General features: G+C 54.0%; 2 protein-coding genes across 2 annotated transcripts in view; both read left to right on the top strand.

Moving 5' to 3' along the window:
- RNF43 (ring finger protein 43) overlaps positions 1 to 6,562 on the top strand; it is a gene marked incomplete at both ends in the record, with an annotated part of 49,713 nt that extends 43,151 nt beyond the window's left edge. The window contains one exon of the mRNA XM_079544982.1: positions 6,519 to 6,562. Coding sequence (XP_079401108.1) covers positions 6,519 to 6,562 — 44 coding nt within the window. The remainder of the gene's footprint in view (positions 1 to 6,518) is intronic.
- A 4,173-nt stretch (positions 6,563 to 10,735) lies between these two features.
- On the top strand, positions 10,736 to 13,641 carry SUPT4H1 (SPT4 homolog, DSIF elongation factor subunit; the record flags this gene model as incomplete). The annotated part of the gene is made up of 5 exons (XM_079545183.1): positions 10,736 to 10,804; positions 11,246 to 11,352; positions 11,424 to 11,479; positions 11,880 to 11,933; positions 13,368 to 13,641. 5 exons carry the CDS (start codon positions 10,736 to 10,738, stop codon positions 13,433 to 13,435), a joined length of 354 nt encoding a protein of 117 aa, XP_079401309.1. The 3' UTR covers positions 13,436 to 13,641.
- Positions 13,642 to 20,040: the final 6,399 nt, after the last annotated feature.

Below are 20,040 nucleotides of genomic sequence, written 5' to 3'. Positions count from 1 at the left end.
AGCCTCAATAAGGAAGTGTGTGTGCATGGCTGCGAGTAGCACAGGAACAGACTGAATGAGTTTATGGATTTGCACATCCCTCCTGTCTCACCTGCCCCTTCTGTGTGGGAGTTGTTTCTTAGTGTCTTCTGGAAATTAGAAGTAATTAAGATCTGGCCCTTTGCCTAACTGCCGTATGTCATTCTGCCTCCTTGTGTGACTTTGAGAGCAGGATGTTTGGAGGCTCAGCTCCCTGGTTCCTCTGCAAATTGCAAGCTGCAGGCAGCAGGGGCAGGTGCCGGGCTCCCCTCCTCACCCTGTCACTGACTCACTGCCGGTCCCTGTGCAAATCATTTTTATTTAGGTACCCTATACAGAACTAGCAGCCTAATTTCTGGCTTGAAACTCCTGACTCACCGTGCCCATTGTACCACACAGATAATAACTTCCTCCCCACGCTGTCTATCCAGCCCCACACCCCACCCAGGCTCCTGGCCACACCATGCCTGCGAGGAGGCAGCAGGGAAGAGAGAGGCCAGCTGGGCACGGGGCTCAGTGCAGTGCCTGCAGCCTTTTCCCTGGCACAGAAGGGCCTGGTGCTGCAGATGGGTGATGGGGGGGTTTCTTCAGGATGCTGCTGCTTTGAGAGATACAGCAGTGGGGGGATGTCTCTGCAGTTTGCAGCAGCTCCAAGGGCTGATGATGTGCCCAGAGCTGGAAGCAGTGTGCAGCAATGTTGTCAGGACTGTGTCAAAGCACCATGGCATGTTGCATTGCTCAGGAGCCTGTGCAAGCTCCCGTTTCCAAACAGAGCCCATGCACTGGTGTGGCTCAGGGTGGACCCCACTGTCCCCAACCCGGGTGCTGCCCAGGAGGGGCAATGCCATTCCTGGGGGAGCTCCAGGTCCCTCTCGTGGACAGCATTGTCTGCAGCCTTGTCCATCAGCTCTTATCACCTGGACACTTGTGACGTGGCTGCTGCTAGGACACACCAATGGCTCTGTCCCCTGCTCCCAGTCTCAGGGCAGTCAGCACTTCTTCCAATTGTGGCCGTGGAAGTGGGGTGGGAAGCACCTGGTGAGTGTGACAGCACAGGGCTTTGCGCTGACCTCTCTACCTTGCAGCAGCAGAACTCGATGTTCACCAAAGATCGCTGCAGTCTGGGTCTGAATGGGGTCTGAGGGGAATTAAGGTGTCAGGCAGTCTTCCCTGGAACCCCCTGTTCTGCTGGGCAGAGGCTAGCAGGGCAAGAGCCTGTGCTCTTGTCCCCATAATGTACGTGTGGATTACTTCCAGATCGGGAGGTCAGCCCAAGTGCTTTCTTGTTTGGCAGTGGAGGTGCAGCCATCCTATTTCTTTATTTCATAAACCTCGTACCATGAAACATAGGGGCTTCAGGTTAGCCTTCCTGTTCTTAGCTTCTCCCTAAAGGAAAAAAATACGGGAAAAGAGCAGACAAAGGAGCAGGCAGCTTTAGGAATGGAGATGCCCAGTGTGTGCAACACCACGCACTTGCTTTGGCAGCCACTGCCCTGCTCCCCTTCTAGGAAATGTGTGATGTTCTGCCAAGTCTCAGTCCTCACTCTGACAAAACCCTCCCTTCAAGCAGTGCCTATTTCCTTCTCTCTAGCTGTCTGAATTTGCTGATGTTTTTCAGACTGTTTTCTACTTCTCCTATCTGTGTCTCCTCCCTTTCTGTGATCCCGACTAGGAGGACACAGGGAGATGAAGGGGAGCACATGCCTCCCTCCAGCCCAGAGGTCCCCCAGGACATTTGCCAGCCCCACTTGGGCTCTGCTTGCCTGATGTGGAGCTCCAGGGCGTTGCTGTGCTGTGACACTGCTGCTGCTCTGTGGGTTTGTCCCAGAGGCTCAGAGCTTGTCCATCCCGATGGTGTGATGGGGAAGGCACTGATGCCTGTCTAGAGCCACTGGCAGGGTGACTTTGCAAGCCACGTGTCCCTCTTACCTCCGTCTGCTGGGAGCACAAAGAATTGATGTGTCGGAAGGCAGTGGGACCCTGTCTGTCTGACAGCTGTAGCTTCAGTGCATGCTTTCCAGAGAGTCGAAATTTCTTTATAAGAGTGAGAAGATACTTGGAAAGATTGAATTTTGTTAGGAACCAGGGAAAGTTGTAGTGAGCAAAGCTGCAGTGAGCAGGAGTTCTTGCAGGGCTTGTGCAGAAAAGCCATCAAGCTGAAAACATTGCTTGTCATGACACAGCCTGTGGAGTTACAGTCACCTCAGTGCTTTATCTTGGAAAGGACTGGGCGTAAATCAGTGGAGGACAGGTAAACACAGCAAAGAACAATTGACAGTCCTGTTTCAGTGGGACACACAACAAAAAAGACAACGAGACCCAGGAGAAATGCAAAGACATGTCTGAATACATAGCTAAAAATGTAAGTGGATGAATTAGGAAGCCTGCCTTTAGGTGACATTTTTGCCATTAACTTTTCAGAATGTCTTTAAGAAAACACCAACACAATGGGACTGTGCAATTTCCATGTGGAATTATAGAGAGGAGTGTGTCTCTTCTGGAGGCATGAGGGGGCACTCTGTATTAAAGAAGGTATAAAGTCCAGTGACAAGAAACACAAAATCCCCAGTTGTGCCTAAGTAGGAATGAAGTGGTATTAGGGTTACAGTACAGTGCTTTAGCACGGGCTGCAGAAGAACTCATATAAACATGAGGCTCCTGAAATAATAGTGAGAGAAGAAGTGGAAAGAACGAGATGCTTTTGGGCACAGGCATTGCTTACAGGCACAGGAACAGAAGCCCAGAGTCACACATCTCACCAGCCAGAAAAAGGCCTCAAAAAGGGCTGGCAGGGCAGTGGAATTACAAACAATAAACCATTCTTCAAAAGCGAAGGTGTGGCCAGACGAGAAATCAGAGGGTTGAATATAAAGCTAAGAGCAGAGCCACATGAGGCAGGAAGGGAAGACTTCTGTGAGCAGCTTGTGCAAAGCAGAAGGGCTATTAATGCAAAGATGTTCATCTCCATCGGTAGGAAGAAGCGTGCTGCAGGCTCTGTGGCAGTGAGGTGTGTCTGGGAGGGATGTTCGAGGGCAGAGCACAGCAGAGAAGCAAAACGAACTTCCTGCATCAGTGATCAGCAGGGAAGCGCTCGAGGAGGTTCTCACCCCAGCACAGCTCGTGGGTTGGAGGATCCCTCCCTGATCACAGCACCAACGTGAGCATTTCCGAAACTCATCAATAACGCGAACGGTAAAAAATTGCCAGGGGTGTGAGTTACTCACCGGAGCATCGTGCAAGGGCTCTGGCTTTAAAAAAGAGCTAAACCACAAATGTGGACTATAATCTGCTGCCCATGCCCAGAGCCAGAAGGAAGAGTTGAGAGCAACATCAGCTTCAAATAGCTGGAGCCACAGAGCGATGAGCCTGACTTTCCTGCCAAGCAAATTGTTACAGATTCAAATCCAGGGGCTGACTTGTAGATGAATGGCTAACCGTGAAATCCAGGGGAGGAGGCAGCACGGCTTTTGTAGAGAAAGATAACGCTTCCCAGATCTTGTAGGGGAATGAAGCTCCCAAAGGATAAGAGAGAAGGTGCTCAGAGGTAAATAACAGGCTGAAAAATAGACAAAGTGCAGAGCAGTCTTAATGGAGGAAAGTTACTCGGGAAGGGAGAGAAGTGGAGTTCTCCAGCTGTCAGCACCTTTCATCAAGCTCATAAATATCCTGGGCAAGGCGAGGAGATAACAGAGTTTGTAGAAGACAAAATCCTTCAGGACTGCCAGCTTTAAAGCTGGTTACAAAGTGCTACAGAAGGATCTCCTGTTGCTGAGTTATTGGGCAATAAAGTGGCAGGTGAAATTCCGTGTGAGTAACACAAAATGCCACACAAGAGCAGAGCTGCTTCTAAGAATGTATGCACTGCCATGGGCCCTTCTTACAACCTCAGGAAACAGTCCTGGACTCACTGTGAGTACTTCTGCCAAAGGATTGCTCAGAGCTGTCTGGGGACGAGGAGGGGAGCAGCAGAAAGCGCTGCTGTGCAACTGTGAACCCGAGGTGCTTCCAGAGCTTTAGTGCAACTCATCACCACCTCTCATAAAAGGATGGAGCAGACCTGGGAGGAGTGCAGGAGGGTGCAATCACAGTGCTGAGGTTTTTCTGAGGAAACAGAATGTAGAGATTTTCACATGGGAAAATGATGACTAGTGGTGAATACGATACAAAATCAGGGAGAGCAGAGCAGACGGCAGCTAAAAGACACGCTCTTTTTCTTATGATGAAATAATGTGGCATCAAATGGGAAATGGAAGCTTTGCAACACCCAGTAAGGTAAGACATGGCTCATATTGGTGCTCTGTACCCAGAGGATGTAAGTGCCAGAAGTAAAATGTGTTTGAGAGCCTAGATCAAGAGCTATCAAATGCAGAGATGCAGATACCATCTCTGGCTCAGGAAGTCCCTAAAGCAGGGTATCCAGAAGCTGACGGTGTTCCTGTGGGACATGACACCCTCCAGGTGTGTGCATACCTTGCCCAGATCAGGTGATGCTGGATTTTGGTGAGGCTGAATCACAGCCCCTTTCCCAGGCAGTGCCACGCACTGGCACTGTGGCATAGCAGGGCACTAATGATGATCCCAAAGATGCCTGCAGCACCTTGGAGTTCATACGGCTTTTCTTGGTGTGGTTTGCATAAAGATACATCCCTGCTTCCCCCGCTTGGGAATTGAGCCTGGGCCTTACAGCTCTGACTTGTTTCTCTGAAGAATCAATCCTCAAGCAATGCTGAGAGGATCCTTTTAAGAGAAGTCAGACAACTAGCAGTGAGTTACAGCTAGATGGCTTCCTAAGCCACCTGCACACACTCGGATCTCATTCCTGAGCAGATAAATTGCTCCCAGCAATTTATTTATCAGTGGTGGAACCTCGTGCTTTCTCTCTGGGAAATCTCATCCCCTGCAGCATGTCAGCATCCTCCCTCACTCCCCATCTCCTGCTCCTTTTCACAGTCTTTCCCTTTCATGTCGTGTCTTTGATCTTCACTAGAGAGGGAGAAAGGAATTAGGGGAGGAAAAGACCACCATTACAAGTTAACACCCACTGGACAAATCTCTGTTCTATCAGCAAGGTGTGTTCCTTCAGGTCTTCGCCCTGTGGGGGTCTCCAGCTCATCAGCAGTGGATCTCCCACCTCTCTGGCTCCTGATTCAGGACCTTTTTATACTTTCCTTTCAGTTTGTGCAGCAGGGGAAACTCCCACGTGTGCAGTTTTCAGAAAATAGTTTGATAATCCTCTTTGAGACTGGAGGCTTCTGGCCGACCAAAGGCAGTCGGGGCTGCCCAGCTTCCCTGTGCTGTGTGTAAATCAGCACGCCCGAGGAGCAGCTGGCAGAGGCTTCTTCAGTGGGCTGCTGATACACATCAACCAATGCCACGTCTCACAGACATGTCTTCTGGTACTTCAGCCATGCCCTGCACACATACAGATGTATAATGCTGCGTCTGTCCATTAATTTTCCCACATCTGTGAGCTACGTTTTCGAAGCAGAATCTCCTTTAGCTGTTTCCTTCCCATATGTTTAATTTGCAGAGGCCCTGTTCCTACAGCTAGCGCTTGGTAATGAGCAAGAGTTTTCTGTGACTCTGATTTGAAAAGTTGTTTTGAATTGCTCTCTCTGAATAGCTGTGTGGGCATTTGTATCCTTTCGATCTCAAGAACATTCAGGAAAAGGGAAATGTGAAAAATAATGCATGTCTGCATTTTCTGGGCTGTGCTTATCTGTGTGAGAGCTGTGGGCAGGCTTGAGAGACATCAGGGAAAGGGAACACAGTGCACACGTCAGTGCTCAGCCACGTTAGGGAGAAAAGGACTGAAGCAGTAACCAAGGATGCACGGTTTCTAGGCAGCCCTTACACTGAGTGTTTCAGTGCAACCTACTCAGCACCTGCCTGTCAATAATTCACCAGGCAGATGGGGCTGGGGAGGAAGGAAGCACCATCCTTGCTGGCTGGGTGCGGGGCATTGGTGTTAGTGACCAACCAACACTCACTGGGTTTGGTGGTTTTTGAGACTCAGAAATGATTTGTCAATGCCTTGAAACACCTGTGCTGATCCCTTCTTGCACTCACTCCTCTCTTGCAGGCTCTTTTTGTTGTCTGGAGTTTCTTTTCTTGCTGTCCCTTGTGCCTGGAGGGTGGTGCCATGGCATCTGTGAATATGAGCCAGCAGTGTTTTCTGGTGCCGATCATTTTTTACATGGCTGTACAGATTTTCCTCGAAGAGCACACATCAAAAAGCCCAAAAAGCTCCTAGCAGCAAGATGAATCCTGGGATGCACCACATCCTCAGCTTTTTCTGAACATTCAAATTGGAGTTTGATGTCTTATCTTTTTGTTTTGTTCTGTCTTAACATAGAGGAATAACCTGACTGTGGAAATGGCCAGAAAAGTCCCTCCAAAATACTGGGAGAAACACTGTGGCTTCCACTGCAGAATCTGTTCTGTCGCAGCGGCTCTGGAGCATTTGACTCACGCTTTCTTTATTTTTTTTTTGACTGCAGGATCTGAAGAGGAGGTCCAGGATGTCCGTGAACACTCAGTTTAACAGGACACTGGCTCATTTGCTTACGGGAGAGCTGGAGTGGACAAAGATGTTCAGCAAACCAGCCGGAGTGGAGCTCACAGCTCAGCGTCTGCACGTGTTGAGCAGTCCTGAGCTGCACAGCCCAGCCGCGCTCAGCCCGCACAGAGCCGTGTGATGCTTGTGGTCTCCTCAGCGTTTCCAGGTTGCGATGGTCACAAAAGCACAGAGCTGTGTTCTCCAGGTCCTCTCCTCCTGTGAAGGCCCAGGCAGCCCATCTTCATCCAGAGGCATCTGTCTGCGTGGGCTGGCTCGCTCAGAGACCAGTCCTGGGAGTCCTCAGCTGGAGAGCTCGCCGACAGAGAGCAAGCTGCTGTTGCGGCGTTCATGCCATGTTCGTGCCGCAGAAGGTTTTGAAAAACACTTCAGAAATAAACAAGCCTTCGAGACCAAAAGCTGCAGGAAGGACTTTCTGTGGCCTGGTAGCTCCCAACTTCATTTCCTCTCTTAGGTCAAAAGCCGAACTTCTTCATTTAACTTTTCCACTCTAATTTCAGACACAGGAACAAGGTATTCTCCATCCCAGCACTCACAGGTCCATCCTGAAAGGTGCTTCTTCCAACCTCATTGGAAACTAACATCTCTCACCACTTCTGACCACTTCATTGTCCTTCAGCTGAAGCCAGCTCAGCCGTGTGCTGCGTTTGCCAGCAGCAGTGGAGATGAAGACCCAGGGACAATGTCACAATTTCTGGGAAGAAGCTGGGTCAGATTCTCTCCATTGCAAAGAATCTACCCTCTCATCTCCTATTGAGAATACATCTCTCTTTCACCTGTAACGCCTCCATCTACTCTCAAAACAGGTGTGGACAGCTCTGTTTAGAGCTTATACATTGTGAGCATGTCTCAAAGTTGAGATGGCCCCATCACAAGAGTTGTGGCAAATCCTTGATTTCACGTGGCTCCTGCTTCTCTGCTTTTCTTGTTGCCCCAAGGGAAAAAAAAAAAATATCCCAGTATAAGCATGTGTAATAAATGCAGAGCAGAGCCCCATCTGTCACCCAGCCTTATTCTTGTACTTCTGTGCAACTTGGAATGCCACCAGTTCTTGTTTCCTATGTCTCCTAATTTGGTGACATTCAAGTAAAATAAAATCCGGCAAATTCACACCACGATACCCAAACAGTTTTCATACAGCAAGGATTTAGGCTGTGGAGTTCACTGCCTTAACTGACCATTCAGGCCAAAGAATTAGCCAGAATCCCACGTGGAGAGCACGTTTATAGGGCACCAAGGCTATCTCAGATTTTCAGAGTTGATGAAACATTGGGAAGGATAGGTCATAAGAGCTGAAGGTAACTTCTGACAGAAACCTGGTGTAGGGACAAAAGTTCCCCATCTCCTCTCTGATAATCTCTCTGTATCTTCCTGTCAAGATGCAGCTTCTTTCTCAGTTCAAGAGCACATAAGCTAGATGGTCCCAGTTCAGATTAATCCAGCCCCTGCCTTCCTTCTCTTCTGATGAAAGCTTTTATGGAGCATGCTACCCTTAATCTTTGAAAGAGGCATCTTTGTCCCAGCTTCAAATCACTGACATGATGTTATTAAAAGCCAACCAGTAAGACTGCTTTAAACAAAACATGAATCCCTTGCTAGTGTTCCTTTTCTTGTGTCCTGTGATTGAGCTGCTGCAAGACCTTTGAGACTAGGGAAGAGCTAAATTTTTCATATCAAAGAACCCAGAATTGTATTCTAGCCTTTTCAGGCTCCTCTTGTACTGCAAGGCAAGCAGAAGACACAAGTCCAGATGTTTTCTCCCTTGCAGAAAAGCCAGTCTTGAAGAGAAAAAAGAAAGCCAGGAACAGGTCTGGATTCCCCCTGTTCAACTTGCTGTGTGTGCGGCACACGTCTTGTCCCAGCCAGCCCCCAGGGGGCTCAGATGACTTCACGGATGGGGGTGATGAAGTCAGGGTGCTCCCAGTGGTTTCTTTAGGAGTCAAGAAGGCTGAGAACCTCCAGAGATGCATTTCACTGCCTCAAAGGAACGAGTGCCTCGTTTGCAGTCTGAAAGTACTCCTTTCCCTCCAAATCCTAAAAAAAAGGAGGACTGAATCTCAGCAAGCCCCAAGCTCCTTGGAGAAAGTGGTCAGTACTGACAAACCTTTCCACTCCTACTGCAGTATTACCGGGCTGTGCAGGGCAACGCCCGCCTCAAAGTGTTTTCATGTCCTGATTTTTATGCTGCTGCTACTTTTCATTCAGGAAACAGACATCTCTGATGCTGGGCCCTCTCGGTGGGGCTTGCCGAGCTGAACGTATGCAGGTCTGTGTAGGTGGGTTCTCAGGTGGGATGAGAGGGAGGAACTCTGCAGGAAGATGGTTTTTGCAATCCTTTTCTGTAGATGGAGTAGAATCCTCAGCCACCTGAAAGGGAAGTGATGTCTGAGAATTTGGAAGATGGTTCCTCTCGGTTCCTGCACCTCTCGCTTCAGAGTGATACTTTCAGGTGGTCAGTGCCCTTGGGCTCTGTCACTGCAAGTCCACAACATCACTGCAATGAAACAGCATTTGTTTTCCTTTACTGAGTCCAAAGACCAAAGCTGAAAACTGACGGAAGCCAGAACATCCCAACCTCGCTTTATCCACAACCAAACCATCAGTCCCTCCCCAGGGACCACTTTCTTCCCAGGACCTTCAACCCCACCGTTACGGGTGGCTGTGGGCAGAGTGCCTGGGCCAGCTGGACCTCCTCCGATTCTGCACAGAGCCTCTGCTCCTCCCTTTTTTAAAGTTCAGATCCTTCTAAATGTGAATACAAGTTTGTTTTTTGTTTTGTTTTGCTGAGTCTATCCTGGGCTTGGGAATAAATTATCAACCAAAAATGGAAGAATAGGTTTTATATATATGCAAAACTGTGTATTTATGTCTGATAAAAAAACAAAGATGTGTGAATATGCTGATGTGCTCAAAAATATATTTATTTACTAATATATTTATCCACATACCCGGCCTACCCGCGTGTTTTTGTTCTGCACAAAGCCAAGATGTGTGTTTTAAGGAGTTGCATGGCTTCGTGGCTGAAGTTCTGTGAGGCATGTGAGGGACGGGCAGCTGATCTGAGACAGCCAGCATGGCTTCACCAAGGGCACAGCATGCATCACACATCTGGTGGCCTTCTGTGATGTGACAGCATCAAGGGAAGGACAACGGATGGTGTGTACCTGGACTCCTGCAAAGCCTTTGACGTGGCCCCCACTACATCCTTATCTCTATATATGGGTTCAAGGGGTGGGATGCTTGGTGGAAAAGGAATTGGTTGGAAGGTCGCAGCCTGTGGTCAATGTCTGTGCCAGGTGGAGGCAGGGACAAGCGGTGTCCCACAGGGATCCATGGTGGGATCCGTGTTCTGACATCATTATCAGTGACACAGATGATATTAAGTGCGTCCTCAGCAAGTTTGCAGATGACACCAAGCTGAGTGGTGCAGCTGACAGAAGGAAGGGATGCCATCCACAGGGACCTTCACAAACTCAAAACATGGGGCCACGTAACAAAGCCAAGTGCAGAGTGCTGCATTTGGGTGGGGGCAATTCCAGATATGTATATGGACTGGGAGCAGAACTCAGAGAGCACAACACTGTGGAGAAGGACGTGAGGGTCCTGGTGGATGGAAGACACCGGCAGCGTGCAGCCCGGAGAGCCGCCAGCAGCCTGGGCTGCATCGGCAGAGGGGTGGCAGCGGGCAGGGAGGGGACTGTCCCCCTCTGCTCTGCCCTCGTGAGGCCCCACCTGGAGTCCTGCGTCCAGGCCCGGGGCCCCCAGCACGAGAAAGACGTGGGGCTGTTGGAGCGGGTCCAGAGGAGGGCACGAGGTGCTCAGAGGGCTGGGGCGCCTCTGCTGTGGAGCCGGGCCGAGGAGCTGGGGGTGTTCTGCCTGGAGAAGAGAGGAGCCCCCCCAGCCCGTTCAACCCAATCAAAGCCGTTCTATGATTCTACGGTCACGATGAAGCCGTTTCAGACCGGCGGCCGAGCGCCCGCATCCCCAGCCCAGCCCCGACCCCCCCGCCCACCCCCGCCGCTCTCCCGCCGCTCTCCCGCCGCTCTCCCGCCCCTCTCCCGCCCCTCCCGGCTCTCTGCCGCCCCCCTCCGGGCTCTGCCCGCTCCGGTTCCGCTCTGCGCGTGCGCGGCGGCGGCAGCAATGGCGCTGGAGACCGTCCCCAAAGACCTGCGGCACCTCCGGGCCTGCCTGCTCTGCTCCCTCGTTAAGGTGCGCTCCGCCGGGCCCGCTGCCTTCCCCCCGCCCCGCACGGGCCGCTCTGTCCGGGCCTGTCCCGCTCACAGCCCCGCCGGGACCCGTCCCGCCCCGCTCGGGCCTTCCTCCGCCGCCGCCCCCACCGCGCGGCATCGCGGGGCGCTGCGGGGCGCTCAGTGATCCCATGGTTCTGTGGCCTCAGTGGGTCGCAGTGGATCTCAGTGGTCTCAGTGGGTCTCAGTAGTCTCATGGTTCTGTGGTCTCAATGGTCTCAGTGGGTCTCAATGGGTCTCAGCAGGCCTCAGTGGGTCGCAATGGTCTCAGTGGCCCCATGGTTCTGTAGTCTTGGTCTCAGTAGTCTCATGGTTCTATGGTCTCAGTGGGTCTCAATGGTCTCGTGGCTCTGTGGTCCCAGTGGGTCTCAGTGATCTCATGGTTGTGTGGTTCTCCGCTCAGACCCTCGAGCAGTTCGAGTACGACGGCTGCGACAACTGCGATGCCTACCTGCAGATGAAGGGCAACCGCGAGATGGTTTACGACTGCACCAGTTCCTCCTTCGACGGGTGAGGGGCCGCGATGGGCTGCGCGGTGGCAGCGGGCGGCGACAGCCCCCTCACGTCTCTCTCTCCCACAGGATCATCGCCATGATGAGCCCCGAGGACAGCTGGGTCTCCAAGTGGCAGCGCATCAGTGAGTGCCATCCGCTGTTCTGCCCCACAGCCTTCTCCGATAATGATAGGGCAAGGGGGAACGGCTTTAAACTGAAAGAGGGGAGACTCAGGTCTGATGTGAGGGGAAATTCTTCACCCAGAGGGCGGTGAGGTGCTGCGCTGCTGCCCAGAGCTGTGGATGCCCCATGCCTGGAGGTGCCCCAGGCCATGGATGGGCCCTGGGGGGCACCCAGCCCATGCAGGGATGGGGCTGTGAGGTCCCTCCCAACCCCAAACTGCTCTGGAGTTCTGTGATGCTGGGCAGCAGGATTTCTTCTTTGGGCTGCTGCAACTCCTGAGGAGGGGGCACCTGCACAGGGTGAGGCTGCTGGTGCTGTTTGCCCACCCGGCTGCTACACTCATTGCTTTCTTTCCCTCAGGTAACTTCAAGCCTGGTGTGTATGCAGTGTCTGTGACCGGCCGCCTGCCCCAAGGTAACGCTGCTGCTGAGTGCTGCTGCACAGTCGCCTCTGAGGGATGGGTTATTTTGTATGCTTGGTGCTGTACGTTGCCCAGTTACACTCTGTGAGTGCTACACTGATGAAATCAGCATTTGGGGGTCCATTAAACAGTGTTACAACAGGCCCTGAGCATGAAAGGATTGGCCAGGTGACTGCGAAAAGGTGTGGAATGGGAGGCAGGGTTCCCTGTTCTGCAGACAGGCTGTCTGTGGTCATCCAGCATTCTGCTCGCCAAAAGTTGGTATGAAAATTCAGCTGAATAAAACCTGTGATGCCAGGTTATACATCAGAGCAATGAAATGGGATTAAAGCCTGACTACGGAGAGTGTGCTCACTTCAATCTGTGCATCTTCAAGGAAACAAAAATGAATGGTGCGGAAAGGGGTGCAGTTGGGAAAATGAGGAGGAGTGGTGAGCAGATATTCCTTTCCACTGCAGTATTGCACTGAGGGCTCTCATCAAGTTAAGGTGGCTTTTGTTCATTTATAGGTGCAGTGAAGGCTGTAGTGAGTTGGCCCTACCTTCATAAAGTAGAAATCACATTTTCTGTTTCTCATGTCTGCAGCCTAAGATCAGACTCCTAATCTGTGACCCAAGAGGGCTGCAGTCTCCCACATTTGGTGTAAAAGCTGTACTTCTGTTTGGAATGTCATCTCCCTTATTGCTAACCTGAGCTCCACCATCTGTGTTAGGGGAAGGCTAACCATGAGGCACGAGGCCTCCTGGCACAGCTTTGGGCACATCTGAAGCAAGTGGAGCGTAGCAGTGATGCCATGTGCTCTGTGCAGCTGCGGGCAGAGCGCAGCTGTGAGCGCAGGGCAGGAGGGGATGCATATGGGAGATGCTCTTGGGCTTTGCTTAGTGTGGGGAACATCCTCACATCACGGGCAGAAGCAAGGAGGTGCTGGGAAGCATGAAGGCCAGCCGGCTGCAGCCAAGGGCCTTGCAGGCTGTCATTTGGCTGTCCAGGCTGTGTGGTACTGGTGAGAGCTGTCCTGAGCCATGTGATGCTCTTCTGTCACTGCTGTGGTGCTATTTAGAAGGTGGGACTTGCAGACAAATCACAGAAGTGGCTGGGAGGCTTAAGAACAACCTTCAAGAGCTTGGCCTATGCGGTACAGTCATGATATTCAAACATCTGCAGGTAGAAAATGATACAATAAAGTCTCTGCCCAGCTTTTCTTTATTTTTTCCAGGGCAAAAGTTGAGTTGATACTTGGGTGCTCTGTGTAGGCACTAGAGGATGGAACACTTCACAGTGAAGTTGACACACTGTTAGAAGGAACTAAGAAGAAGATTGTTCAGTTCTTAAGCTCTGCAGTGAAAGCTACATGATAGAGCAATCTGATTTTTTTAGGGCTTCTCATTCCTAGTGAAATCTGAAACGTGTTTGTGTCCTTGTTGCAGGGATCGTCCGAGAACTGAAGAGCCGTGGTGTGGCTTACAAGTCACGAGACACAGCTATCAAAACCTAAGGAGCCCTGGTGCTGCCTGGAGGATTCCCAGGTGCTCTGCTGTGCTGCTCAGCGAGGCAGCTGGCATGTGGGGCACTGCTCTGAAACCTTTTAGTTTTAGCGTGAGGGGCCTGGGCTCTGAAGGAGCTGCTGGCTCAGCTGCTCTCGCTCCGTACCTCTGGACTCAGCCATGCCACTGTTGGACCACAAAGATCTTAAAATCAGCTGCAGCCTTGACAGGGAGGGAAATGTGAGTAGGGCTGGGAAAGAGCTGTTGAAGCTCTTCAACAGCTTCTGTTGAAGCTGTTGAAGGGAGATGCATAAACCTTTTATAGTCGGCATGGATACAACTGATCTGGGATACAACTGTAAATATTTCAGTAAAACTTGCTTTCTGGTCATAGTGGAGTCAATCACTGTGTATTCAAGCACTTGTTTCACCCACCACAGGGAGCAGAAGGCATGGGAGGGGTTTTGCACTCAGCCCCAGACCTGTCACACTGCTGGTGTAGTTTGGAGGTTTCAGCCACCACAGCTTGTCCATATGGCAAAAAATCCCAACTCAGGAAGTGGATCCTATCCTTGCTGAGTGTTGGTGTCCATTATAAGACTTGGGATTTGTGCTTTATGTCTCTTGGCTGGAGGAAATGTGTAGGATGACTACAGGGCTATGGGTGGGTGTAGCACCAGGGCCAGGCGTGACTGCCATATGTCACGGCCTGGAGATGTTGGGCTCTGGGGGTATTTCTGGGCAGGCTGTGCAGGGAGAGGCACGGGGCAAGCTGGGGATCCCACAGAGTGCAGCTAAAGGGAAAACTGCCTCCAGCACTGCCAGGTGATCCATCCCAGGCTGGATACATCCCTGGGCAGCCTGGTCTGGTTGGTGACCCTGCCCATGGCAGGGGGGTTGAAACGAGATGATCATTATGGTCCTTTTCAACCCAGGCCACTCTGATTCATTCTATAATTCTGTGAGGTTGGTGAGAGCTGAGGAGGTTCAGATCAAAGTGAGTCCAGGAGGATGAGCTGAGTGGCTTTTTCCAACAGGAGGCAGTGGATCTGGAAGGTGAGGTTCTGGCTCTGGCCAGGCTGGAAGGACGTTGTGCAAGGCAGGCAGTCCAGGACAATCGTTGCGGCCATTGCCAGCTCTGCAGCCTCGCTGCTCAAATACCACGGGGTGGCAGCAGGGCTTTGTGGAGCAGCGCTGGGGCCTGGGGACGGGAAACAAAGCTGCTGGAGTGGCCCTGAGCCAGAGAGACATGGAGCACATCTCCATATTCCATTTGCCCAAGGAGGCTGTGGATGCCCCATCCCTGGAGGCATTCAAGGCCAGGCTGGACGTGGCTCTGGGCAGCCTGGGCTGCTGGTTGGCGACCTGCACACAGCAGGGGGTTGAAACGAGATGGTCATTGTGGTCCTTTTCAACCCAGGCCATTCTGTGATTCTACCATTCTATGACCTCCCTTCTCAGCTCCTTGCCTGCAGTACAGCCTGCAGTACACAGCCTGCAGTACAGTCCTCACCTTCCCAGTTTTCAGAGGTGGGGGGCTCCTCCACAGCACATTAGCTGTCATGTCCCCTGGTGTAGGGCTGACAGAAGGGCCCTGTGCAGGGTCCCAGGCAGTGCAAGGTGCTCAGCCAGGTTCCAGGTGTGGGTCTGTGGGCTTGGAGGAGGCTCCAGTAACTCACTCACCACCTGGGACTGGGAGCTTCGCTAAGAAAGTTGTGTCCATAGAGCAGCATGTGCTGTCACCGTGCCTCCCAGGTAAGATGGCTGGGGGGTGTAAACCCCATGGGCACCTCATGTCTCGCAGGGTGCAGCCCCCCTGGATGATGCAGACTGCAGGCTGGCGGGAGCTGCGGTGCAGGTCGAATAGAGCCAGCACAGTGCAGCAGGCTGCCGGGCACCAGTGGTCTTTCAAGAGAGATCTGCACCTCCTCTGCCTGCAGCAGACCGCAGCGCTTCCAGGAATGCGGTGCCTCGAATTGGGCTGACTCTGTGCCTCTGCACATCACCCCCACCGTGCGCACCGCATCTCCCAGCCCACGCCACCGGGTGACTCATTGCTCCCAGGCTGCTTGAGCTGAGCGTTGGACTCCGCAAAGCTCCCCAAAATGAGCATTTCGGTGAGACTCCATCCCTGAAGCCGCTGCGGCTTTGTAGCAGGAAAAGCAAATGAATGCAAAGCTTTATTTGCTGAGAAAAGTAGGACAGGGAGCTCTCACGTTGAAGAAATCGGAGGAAAAATGTGCAGCAACAGCCTGGGCTGTAAGCTTCCAGAGGGCAAGGAATGTGGATCTGAGTCAGTTCAAGACAGCTCCTCCCCCTGCAGCAAATGACGCCAAAATATCTCAGGCTGCGGGGCTGCATCGCTCTGCCCGGGCACCGCGTGGGAGCTGCAGGAGGGCGGCAGGGCCGGCAGCAGCGGGGCAGGAAGCACGAGCGAGCGAATTTCTTCGTGCGGGTTTTGAGAACCGATACCCGGCTGTCCTTCCGGGCGAGAAAAGCAACTTTCCAAAACCGCAGAGCACTCGGTGTGTCTACGTGAGGCAGCTGCCGGCTGAGCTGGGAAATGCCCGGCCTCGCTGTCCCCAAGGGGCCCCTCTGCTCACTCCCTGTGCAGGGCTTCACATGAGGCACGGGGACCCCGGGAAATGTGGCTCCTTTGTCAGGGCCGTGTGTCTGGGGTGAGCTGGGCCCTGGTGAGCACCTGCATGTGAGTGGGGCTGTGGGCGATGCACAGTGGGAGTGCCCACCTCTGCCCCCTGGTTTTGCTCCTGCAGCCTCTCTGGTTGTCACTCTGTGCTCATGTCAAGGCCAGGCAGCAGAGATGCTGTGCAGGGCCCTCTGGGCAGGGTCAGTCCCATGTTGCACCAACCTCCCATCACCTGGTGCCTGTGCCTCTGGATGTTGTTTCACAAACTCAGGCATCCATGGGATGCTATGGTCTGACTGCATGCAGGTTAATGACTGGGTGCCGAGGACCCTTGATGGTGGGTGCTAAAAGCAAACAAAATAAGCCACCATAAGTGGTGGTGGAACCAGAGAGGATGACCTAAGGTACACCAGTGCAATGCTCACTGATATGAGGATGGCACAGCCAGGGTGTGAGCTGCTAACTGCAGGCTGAGGTCAGGGGGTGCAGCCCCATCCCACTGTCACCCAGCCCGAGAAGGCAGCTTAGAGGCAGCGAGACAACGGGTGCCTCTGATGTGGTGGGGATGGGGGTTCTCACCAGGAGGGGCTGCAGGGGAGGAGGAGGATTACAGTAACTGTGGCAGGAGGGCTGGATGCACAGTTTCGGAGGTGTGGGCAGATGTGAAAGATTTTGAATTGTGGCAGAGCTGAAGCACAGCTTCCACGTGTGGAGGCTGCAGGGCCTCCTGTGTGCCAGTGATGGAGGCGGGGGGTGAGGTGCAATGCGGGAGCTCTGATCTGATCTGCAGGAGCTCTGATCTGTGTTAGCGACCCTGGCATTTGCTCCTCACCAAGTGTGGGGAGAAGGAGGAGACCTTGTGGAGAAGGAGCTGGCTGGAGGGTCATCAGTTGTTGGGGAAGACCTGCAAAGAGCTCATGAAGAAGGGGCTGCCACCTTGGTGCTGTCACTGCTTGCATGCGTGGTGCTGTCTGCAAGGCGGCCATCGGCTGCTTCTTGTTGCCAGAACCTGTAGTGCCAGCAGAACTGGGGTGGCTGGGGAACAGCAGGAGCTGGCAGAGGGTCCCAAACCTCCCCTGGGCAGGAGACCTCCCACCTCCTCACTGTACTTCCTGAGGGTACTCAGCCAAGTGGAACTGCAGAGCTGGAGTCACAGGGGATGTGGCAGCCTGACAGTGTCTGTCCCATCCCCAACATTCCTGAGCTCCCTGTGTCCTGGCCCTGCAGCTGGTCCTGCTGCTCACCAGGATGTGCAGCCACGTGTGCTCTGAGTCATGCTGTTCTGTGCGTCTGGTTGCAGCCCAAGCGTGGTCCTGGAGCTGGACGGAGCCCACCAGCTAGACAAAGGTCCCTATGTGCCCTTTATCCACCCAGCCCCAGGTGTTCTCCATCTCAGCCACCCGCACTGCTCTAAATGTCTGCCCAGAACACGAAAACGATCCCAGCTGGGTTGAGGGCTCTGAGGCCTCCATCCCCACGCTGCACGATAAGATGCCTGACTCCTGCTGGGGCCCTGGGACACGGCTGCTGTCCTCAGGGTGCCTGGGATGGAGATGGGAAGGGGGGGACCAGCATTGCCCACACAGCAGCAGGGCCGCGGGTTGCACAGGGCCTGGCCCATCGCCCCTTCCCCCACCTGCGAGCCGGTTCCAGCAGGTGGCATGGAAAATGTCGGAGCGCCCCATGCCCCACGGCACCGTGCAACGGCCCCACATCCGTCATTGGCGCAGACGGGCCGCGATTTGTCTATATATGGCAAAGCAAGGCGCCGCGTTCTCCCCGCAGCCCTGCGCCCGCCCCGTCGCGTCACTTCGGCTTTTTGAGGTTTCCCTTTGCGCTCTCTTTCGCCTTCCTCTCGCAGCCCGTTTCACCCGGCAGTTTCTGGTTGACTCACTCCCAACGGCCGCGCTCCCAGTGCGGCACTGCACCCAGGGTCGGGCGCTGCAGGCAGCCCATCACAGCAGGTGCGAGCAGCAGCCCTGGGCACAGCCACTGCGCGTCCCTTGGTGCCGTCTGGGCTGCTGGAAGGATGGGGGCACGGCCCCCCGGGGTCCTGTCCCCTGCCTCAAAGGGGAGAGAGCAGAGCGCAGGCGGCGCTGAGCCTGCTGGGCAGGGCTGGGGATCCCAGCCCGTCTCAGTGTGTCCCAGTCTGTCCCAGCTCTCTCCTCTGGGCTCAGAGGTGCTGCAGTTCCTCCTCGTGCCTTCACAACAGCCCTCCTGGCCAGCAGGAGGGCTGCAGCCACTGCTCTGCTCACCCAGCACATCCCCAAGAGCCAGTTTTGGCCTCCATGACGCAGTGCAGCCATGCCTATGAGCACCCGTGAGCTCAGGGAGCACAGGTGACTCCATCCACTGGTGACATTTGAGGCTGCTCTGACAGGGATGCTGGTGGCTCGTGTTAGGAATGCAGTCATTAAGCTTCAGAGTGAACAGCAGCTCAAGGAAGGCTCCATCTGCGGCTGGCAAGCGCTGCTGGGTGGAGCAGGAGATGCTCCCAGAGATCTGTGCCACTGAGGGTGAGGAGACAGCGGCATGCAGACCCCTTTCCTACTCCCCAGGACAACAACAGGGGGTCAGGCAGCCTGTGGTTGAGAGCACTCTTTCCTCTTCCTCCTCCTCCTCTGACACAGCTCCGTGAAGCGCAGCACAGGCCCAAAGGCAGCCAGCCCGGCCGCCACTTCCCCTGCGTGCAGCAAGCTCCCCAACCACAGCCAAGGAGGGGAAGTTGCTGCAAGGAAAGATAAGAAATATCAGCTCTTTCGCAGCTCCTGAGCTGCACTGCTCGACAAGGGCCCTTCCCCCTGCCCAAGGGCCTGGGTCAGCCGTGCTGCCGCCCCCAGAGCCCCAGCACCCGCTGCCCTGTGCTCACTGATACTGGGAAAGTTACTGGAAAAGCAACAGCAGCGATGAGTGGGGCCAGGGCCAGCAGATTCATGAGCCATCGGCACTCGGAAGGGAGCAGAAAGAGCAATGCAGGGGGATGCTGCAGGTGGCCGAGCCACAGCTGAGCACCCTGAGATGATGGCAGAGATGGGAGCAATGTCAGATCCTGCTCTCCTGCAGGGCTCGGTGTGGCTCAGGGGCTGCCCCAGCACCACGGGGGCACCGCTGGTTCCCTGCACACCCATGGGTGCAGAGCGAGGCTGGGAGAGCTGGGGGCTGGGGGCTCCCACAAGGCCCCCCCAGAGAGGAAGCGCAGCTGCTTCACCTCCCCCCACCAAACCCCAAACGTCTCTGCGATCTCAGCAGCTATTTCGGCTGTGTGTGTGAAGCACAGAGGAATGGGGACTGGGGGATGAGTTAGAAACTTGTTTGCCACTTGGCAAAGTTAACCAATGGCCGGGGGGGGGATGCAGTGAGTTCATCGTCAGTCGGAGACTTTCAGACCTCCTCAGCCCATGAAACCAGATCTGCTGATTTCCTTCTTTTTGAGAAACAGGAGACGGCGGGGGGCTCTGCTGGAGAAGGAACCCAGCCTGGGACACCCGAAATGCCGTGTCCCCTGGCCACGCTCTGCCGCGCAGCCGGGAAAGAGGAAGCGTCACCTCCCCCACTTCTCTGCCGGGAAGGCAGCCGGGTCTGCTTTGCAGGGAACGGCCCCCGGGGCACCTGGCTCTGTGTGGGGCACAGCTTTGTGTCCTGCTCCACAGCACCCCCAGCCCCGCTCCCAGCCCTGTGCTTCACCCTCCCCTTGGCACACTGCTTCAGCGCCAGCTCTCCTCCTTCAGGGAACAAGCTCCACCTTGCCTGGGATTAGCATTAAATTGAGCTTTTCTCCAATAAATGATCTCCAAGAGCCTTAGTACCTGTCGCCGGCCACCCAGACACAGCTCCAGCAGGGCTGTGCTGCCCTTGGAGCCGGGTGTGCTGTGAGCAGTGTGGCCTTGGCCCTGTGGTGAGGGAAAAGTCCCTCCGCAGCAATGTGGCTCCTTCACTTTGCTTCAGGATGTGGGGGGCTGCTACTGGCTC

This window comes from Tetrao urogallus (genome assembly GCF_951394365.1).
Source record: "Tetrao urogallus genome assembly, chromosome: 20".
In the NCBI taxonomy this organism is placed as follows: Eukaryota; Metazoa; Chordata; class Aves; order Galliformes; family Phasianidae; genus Tetrao; species Tetrao urogallus.
Note: the sequence above shows the minus strand (reverse complement) of the source record. Positions and strands in the feature narration are given on the sequence as shown.